The sequence below is a fragment of the Arachis ipaensis genome, chromosome B2 (assembly GCF_059453495.1).
Source record: "Arachis ipaensis isolate K30076 ecotype BB chromosome B2, ASM5945349v1, whole genome shotgun sequence".
In the NCBI taxonomy this organism is placed as follows: domain Eukaryota; kingdom Viridiplantae; phylum Streptophyta; class Magnoliopsida; order Fabales; family Fabaceae; genus Arachis; species Arachis ipaensis.
The window spans coordinates 113,270,878-113,277,851 of record NC_142437.1 but is presented as its reverse complement, the minus strand read 5'-3'; the positions used below and the strand labels follow the sequence as shown (position 1 = coordinate 113,277,851).

The 6,974-nt window shown below is 27.0% G+C and overlaps 1 protein-coding gene across 1 annotated transcript; it reads right to left on the bottom strand.

The window, feature by feature from the left end:
* Positions 1 to 2,302: 2,302 nt before the first annotated feature.
* LOC107625855 (peroxidase P7) lies at positions 2,303 to 5,105 on the bottom strand. The gene is made up of 3 exons (XM_016328583.3): positions 4,781 to 5,105; positions 3,904 to 4,098; positions 2,303 to 3,047 (listed from the first exon to the last, which is right to left on the bottom strand). Exons 1-3 carry the CDS (start codon positions 5,003 to 5,005, stop codon positions 2,484 to 2,486), a joined length of 984 nt encoding a protein of 327 aa, XP_016184069.1. The 5' UTR covers positions 5,006 to 5,105; the 3' UTR covers positions 2,303 to 2,483.
* Positions 5,106 to 6,974: the final 1,869 nt, after the last annotated feature.

The window sequence follows — 6,974 nt, the reverse complement described above, 5'->3', positions numbered from 1 at the left end:
CGAACTGTATATCGAGTTCGAGCAATCTGCAGCGGACCGAGATATTGAATTGGAAGATTACAACAGTGATAGTGAAGAAGAGTTCGAAAGTAACTACGAGGTCGTTGATCCGGGTGTAGACGAAGATCAAGCTGACGAGGCTATGGTGGCAGATGTGGCGGATGTGGCAAATGCACTAGCAAATCAGTAGCCATTTGTGGAGCCGAGTTTCATGCGATCGTTGGATTTGGAGGCCATGCATGCACCGGAGTTTCCTCAATATGTAAATGCAAGTGCGCCGTTAATTTAAATTAAGATTTGTGATAGTATGATTTGTGTGCCATTTGGGCCGGACTGGCCGGTTCGACCGGATTGGTCCGGTTTAACCAGACTGGTCTGGTTCAACTGGACTAGCCAGTTCGACCGAACCGACTTGATCGACCGAAATGACCGGTTTGACCATATCGATCATCTAGAACGGACCGGCCGGTCCGGCCGGACAGGACATTAGGACCGGACTTAACAATTAATATTAATATTACTTATTCTATTTATTTATTTATCATACATCCAAATTTTTTAATAACCGTATTATTATTAACAATATTATTATTGCAATTATTCTATTAATAACAATAATTAACTTATTATTATAATGTAACATATCTGAACAATATTAATACCCAATAATCTCTAATAATAATTTTTAATTCATAATATTTATTTACGAACGACTAATATAATATTAAGTAACTACAAAAAAATTATTTATTATTAACAATTAAAACTAATTAACTTATTTAAATTCACACGTACAACAGAACAATATCAGCACTACTATATTCTATTCTACTGATAATTAAACGCTACTAGCAGTAATAATTATTATTATTACAATAAGCGAATTTTATAACAATTAATATTAATATTACTTATTCTATTTATTTATTTATTTATCATACATCCAAATTTTTTAATAACCGTATTATTATTAACAATATTATTATTGTAATTATTCTATTAATAACAATAATTAACTTATTATTATAATGTAACATATCTGAACAATATTAATATCCAATAATCTCTAATATCATTTTAATTAAACTCAAATATCTATAAATTATTATTCCACTAATTCCTAACATTATTACTATAATAAACTATTATTAATCTCTAACATTATAATTATTATTTTAACTAAAATAAAAAATTTTGGAATAGAAACTTACATAGTTAGGATGATCAAGATAATTAGCAATGTGGAGTTCTGGACGATTCACATCTTTTATTTTTCTTCTTTTAGGCATACTTTCCTGTGTGGTCCAATTTTTTCAGCTCAAACCTTCAACAATAGAGTGAACTACCGTGGTTGGGGGTGGGGTATATGGGAGAAGAGAAATGGAACAAAGTGAAAGTGAAATGGGAATGGGAAAGTGAAAGTGAAACTGGCTTAAGGGAGCTCGGGTGGTTGGGATCATTTCATCTTTGCTGCACCAACGTGCATGCGCGACACGTGGCTGGGGGCGCAAATCGGACGGTCCGATTTGTGTACTTGCCCAGCCTAAAATCGGACCGTCCGATTACTGATTCTCAAAACGGACCGTCCGATTTCTTCGATCCTAGCCGTCACACTCCGGTTATGCATCATACAGCCCCATATTGTCATACACCACTCCTCCACCAATATTAAAAATAAAAAAGTGCAGAGAGGTGTGTAGAAAACTAATAATTGAATTTATTATTGAAAGTACACCATGTTAACTAAATTTATATGAATTGGAGAATGTGACTTATTATTCACAAAGAAAATTAAATAAATGATTAAGGATGTGTTTGGAAAGTTTCAAAAAGTAATTTTTTTTGAGTTTTTAATTTATAAAAAGTAGTAGTATTAATGTCTAGTGTAATTTTCAAAATCAAATTGCAGCTTTTTAAAAAGCTATTTAGGAGTTTATAGAAAAGTTTAAAAAGATGACTTTTTTCATAATACTACTACATTTTATCACATTTCTATAAAATAAGTACTTTTAGAACTAAAAACACAAACACAAAATAACTTATTTATAAATTATTTTTAATACAACTATTTATTATTTAAACTATTTTTTCAAAAAAAATTTAATTAAGCTATTTACCTAAACTAGCCTAACGCGCCAAAGAAACAATTTTAATTCCCCAAGGCTGGGTCAGAAATCAGAATGTCATCCAAAAAAAAACAACTTGTTTATATTTATCCTTAAAGTTTATTAGCTAAAATTTCATCAAATTGAATCTCTAATTTGAACTTACATATACAATAACAATGAAAACATACAATATATCACAAAAAGATACAAATCTTTTTTCTTATTATTACATAGACAAATTCAAACATATATTTTCACAATAATAATTAACATAATCGCAATACATATTATATATATTACACTTCACAATTATATTCTTGTATACACACTTATTTAATTTCCGATCCTCACCTTAACTAATTTAATGAATAAAAATCAATAATAATTGTTGACTTTCCTGCAATTAGCACGAATTTCACCTTGTTCCCCAGTTAGTGGCTGAATATTTCCCATCTTAATCATAGAATTTGCAAAGTCTTGAAAGAAAGCTTTGGAATTATAGCTATACTCCTTAACCAATTGATCCGTGGGGCCACCATTGAAGAATTCTTGATCAGAATGAAGAAGGCCCTTCTTGTTGATCAAATCACTATAATATTGAGAATCAAATTTTGTAGCCGTACAATCCAAAGGAGCAAGATTATCATCACCTACTCCAACATCCCTAGGGCAAATGTACCTAAGAGAATTTGCAAATTTGGGATCAATGTTTGTGTCATTGTAAATATGGCCCCTATATGTAACACAACGTGCTGAACCTATGGTGTGTGCTCCATAGAGAGCCACTAGGTCCTTCTCATCTAGCCCTTGGTCTTGGAAGCTCTTCATTAGTTGGGGAAGGTCAAGAAATGGCGCCGGCAGGTTCGTGTTTGCGCCGTTAGGGTTTGCTGTGGTAGAGTCTCTTCTTCCTAGTCTTACATCCCATGTTGGACCTCCTAACTGCATATTTGAACAATTGAATTTTGATGATCGATTTTTTCAAATATAGAAATTATTAATAATTTCTATTTTTAAGACTGAAATTTAAAAAAAAAATTTATTAATTATTTATTACTCGACCAATTCAATTTGTTGGTAATTTTGACGGATTTTATCTTGAACTAATTAAGTTGAGTACAAAAACTTCAACAATAATTTTGCATGCTGATGATATTTAAAACCATGAAAAAGTGCCAAATATATTGCCTTCTCTATTGTAAATCAAACCCCAGCTAGCCAGCATATATTTATTGGATACCTCTTATAATGCTAAATAAGGTAAGTTATAGCTGTTTTTGGCTGATTTTTTTTTGTTACCAAACATTTCTGATATTTATTAAATGGAAAAGTATAGGGTATCAATATACTATCTGTCAATTTATTATCAACAATAATTAATTATTATATTTTAAACACATGTATAAAGAGACACATGCAGAAAATATATCTATAAAGATATTTTTATTAGACATAATCATAAAAAAAATATTTTTATTAGACACATCCACAAAGACACTTTCATTAAATACCGTTATAAATCAGAGTTGGCAGAAGTTGACAAAAATGTTGTTGATAACGTAGCGGGATTGTTATTAAATTGAACTTTTTAGGTCTTTTATGAACGAATTATTAAGAAAATGTATTTTAATATTTGTAAGTTGTTGCGTTCTTACATGCTGAATATAGTTCAATAAAATTTAGTATAATAAGAAAAAACTATTTGACATGAGATGTATGATTATTATGTCTATGTAAAGTTTAATAATTCTTGACTAGATCAACAAGATTATATATTAATTAAAATTAAATAACTTACTGCAACCACAGAATCTCTAGCAGCAACAGCCAAAATGTCTGCACAAGAAACAATTGGGTTTCCACAAGCTTCGTCCACTGCATGCTTGATTTCATCGACCACTTCAAATCCTCGAACAGAGTTCTTATTAGGCAATGCATTCTTTTCACTCTCAATGGTGGATGTGGGGTCCAGAAGAATTGAACCATCACAACCCTGAAATCACCATTTTAAAAAATATATATATCTTAGTAATTAATTAACTCTACGTTATACAAAATTATTAGGTCATGCACTAGACAAGAAGTGTCCAATTTACATAAATAATACACCTACATAAAGAAGAAGTATAGAGAATAATTTTTAAGTAGGTAATATTAAGCTAATCTTTTTATTATAAAATTATCTTTTCAATTTTTAAGTTTTAGAGAATTTAAAATTTAAGAGTAGGTTTTTAATTTTAGTTGAACTCTTACATAACAAAAACTCTTGAGATCAGTAACTTTTAGTATTTTTTACTATCATTAAATATTAAATTATTTTTAACAAATAATTTTTTTATTAATTTATATATGTAAATTTTGAATAATTTAAGTACAAACTGTATTAATTAATATGTGTAAAATTCTGATAAATATAAATACAAATTATATACTTCTTGTGTACAAAATGTCTATAAATATAAGTATAAATTATTGTTTGTCAAGTACTAGCCAAAAATAATAATATTTACTAGCTATTTAGCATTATTCAAAGATATTAATATAATATTTTTGTAAAATATAAAATTGTAAAATATAAAATATTAAAAAATCTCATATTTTATAAATATGAAGTATCATATGTAATATTATTTAAACTATAAAACAGATGAATGTAATGTATATATATATCTTACATTAACAAAGCAATCATGGAAGTGCAAGCGAAGCAAAGAAGCACCCATACGGCGTTCTTTCTTTACGGCAGCCTTCACAACACTTTTGATGGTACTCAAAGCATTAGGGCATGAATTCTCATAGTAATCTGGTGTTAGCTGTGACAAACCACTGCTTGCAACAATTGCAAACACCAAAACACTTAGAATTAATGAGAAATAATAATTCCCATGTGATGATGCCATTTAACAAATATTTCGATTAATATAACAAGATCTCAATAATTGGAATGAACAAGTAAAGAACCAAGCAATACTACTACTCTTGTTTTGTTTAATTTGTGTTGTAATGTTATTGCCTTGTGGTGCTATATATTGTGTGCGTGTGATGCATGCCTTGTGAAGTTGTGATTATTATATTGGTTGACTAGGTTTACAAAATGACCTTTTCTACTAATGAACTGTTCATTATGTTGATTAATATATAAGATTAAGGAATTAAGAAGGTAATTAATTAATAGTATTTGCAAGCAATTAACCAATTAGCGGAAAGAATGAATTTGTCAATGATTGATTAAGTCCTTCATGATAGGGAGTAGGTAGTCGGTTAGTCAACTACTAAAATGAAAAGTAAATATATATGAACATTGGGAATACAAGAACAATATTCAAACAAGTGTTGAAGGTTCGAATTTTGTCTTATGCATGCAATAATTTATTAATTAGCGATAAATTTTTAAATAAAGTTCAGTACTGCAACGGAATAATTCTTAACTTATTGAATTATTAGGAGATACTGTAGAAAATTAAAAAAATACGTACCTTCTAAATTCATATAGAAGACTTGGCGCTTCTATTATCTGAATATATATAGTAAAAATTATGCTGAATTAAATATTTTTTTCTCTAAAAATATATTAATTTTAAATAATTGACTATTTTAGAATTCATTGTTAAACGTTTTTTTATTAAATAAGAAATATTGTATGCTTTAATAATTAAATAAATTTTAACTCTATTTACTATATTTTATATCAATAATTTATATTTAGAGTTTAGTATTTATAATTTAAAATTTAAAATTAAAATTTATGGTGTTTTATTTTTTATTTTAACTTTTAATGACAAGTTATTTTAAGGAGAGTTACACTCCTTATTTTGTTCGGGAACACATTAACATGCTTTTAGGCATAAAGATGACATTTATTCTTTATTCTCATCATTACCCTTAATTTTTATTTTGATAATTGAATAATCATTAATTATATACGTTCATTTAACTAATTTTTTTCAGAATTTTAAATATTTCCCTAATTTATCTATTAATTTTTTATGTATATAAATTATTTTGAACATTTATTTTGAAATGAAGAGAGTAGCACTCATTGTAAATTTAAGAGTGAGCTAAATTAAATAAATATTAGGAAGGTTTGATTAAATTTTAAAATTTCAAAACGTGCATAAAATATTAGAAACATTTCAAAAATAATAAAATAATCGAAAGTAAAATCATCAAATTTGAGTTTGATTTAAATGATTAACGATAATAAGAGAATTTAAATACAAGTACATGAAAATCGGATTGATACAAATAAAATTAAAATAATGCTAAATTCTTATTATAAATCAAACTTCTTTTAAGGATGAAGTCTTTATATAATTTATAAGTGTGAGAAATTTTTTATCTCATAATAAACTATTTTTCAGAATTAAGTTAAAATTATTACCAATTCTCAATTTTAATATAATATTAGAGTTTATTCGATTTAATATTATTGTTTGTTAAGTCATCTACGTGCAAATAAATCCCACTTCTTTTAAAATTAAATAAATCAAAATATTGACACGTATAGTGTATAGTATATATATATATATATATATATATATATATATATATATCACTAATCATATAACTTTTCCATATTTAGACGGGGGCGGCAAATTAAATAAGCCTCAACTAATACATTGACTTGATAAATTTTTAGTTAAAATAACTTCATAATTTTTTATATTTTTTAATTTAGTAATCATGAAAAGCTTAATTCTTAAGTGAGAGAAACAAATTTTAAGTATATATCAGGTATTGTGTATAAAAATTTATTATACTACTTTAAATAAGTTTAAATATTAATTTATTACAAATTTAATTATTTTATTATAATATTTGTTATTATTTTAGTACCTGATTATTTAATTAAAAATATATAAATTAATA

Coding starts and splice junctions, on each gene's coding strand:
- LOC107625855 (XM_016328583.3), bottom strand. CDS start 5,005: ATGGCATCATCACATGGGAATTATTATTTCTCATTAATTCTAAGTGTT. Junction 4,099..4,780: donor TCCATGATTGCTTTGTTAAT/GTAAGATATATA, acceptor TGGTGATTTCAG/GGTTGTGATGGTTCAATTCT. Junction 3,048..3,903: donor CTAGAGATTCTGTGGTTGCA/GTAAGTTATTTA, acceptor TCAAATATGCAG/TTAGGAGGTCCAACATGGGA.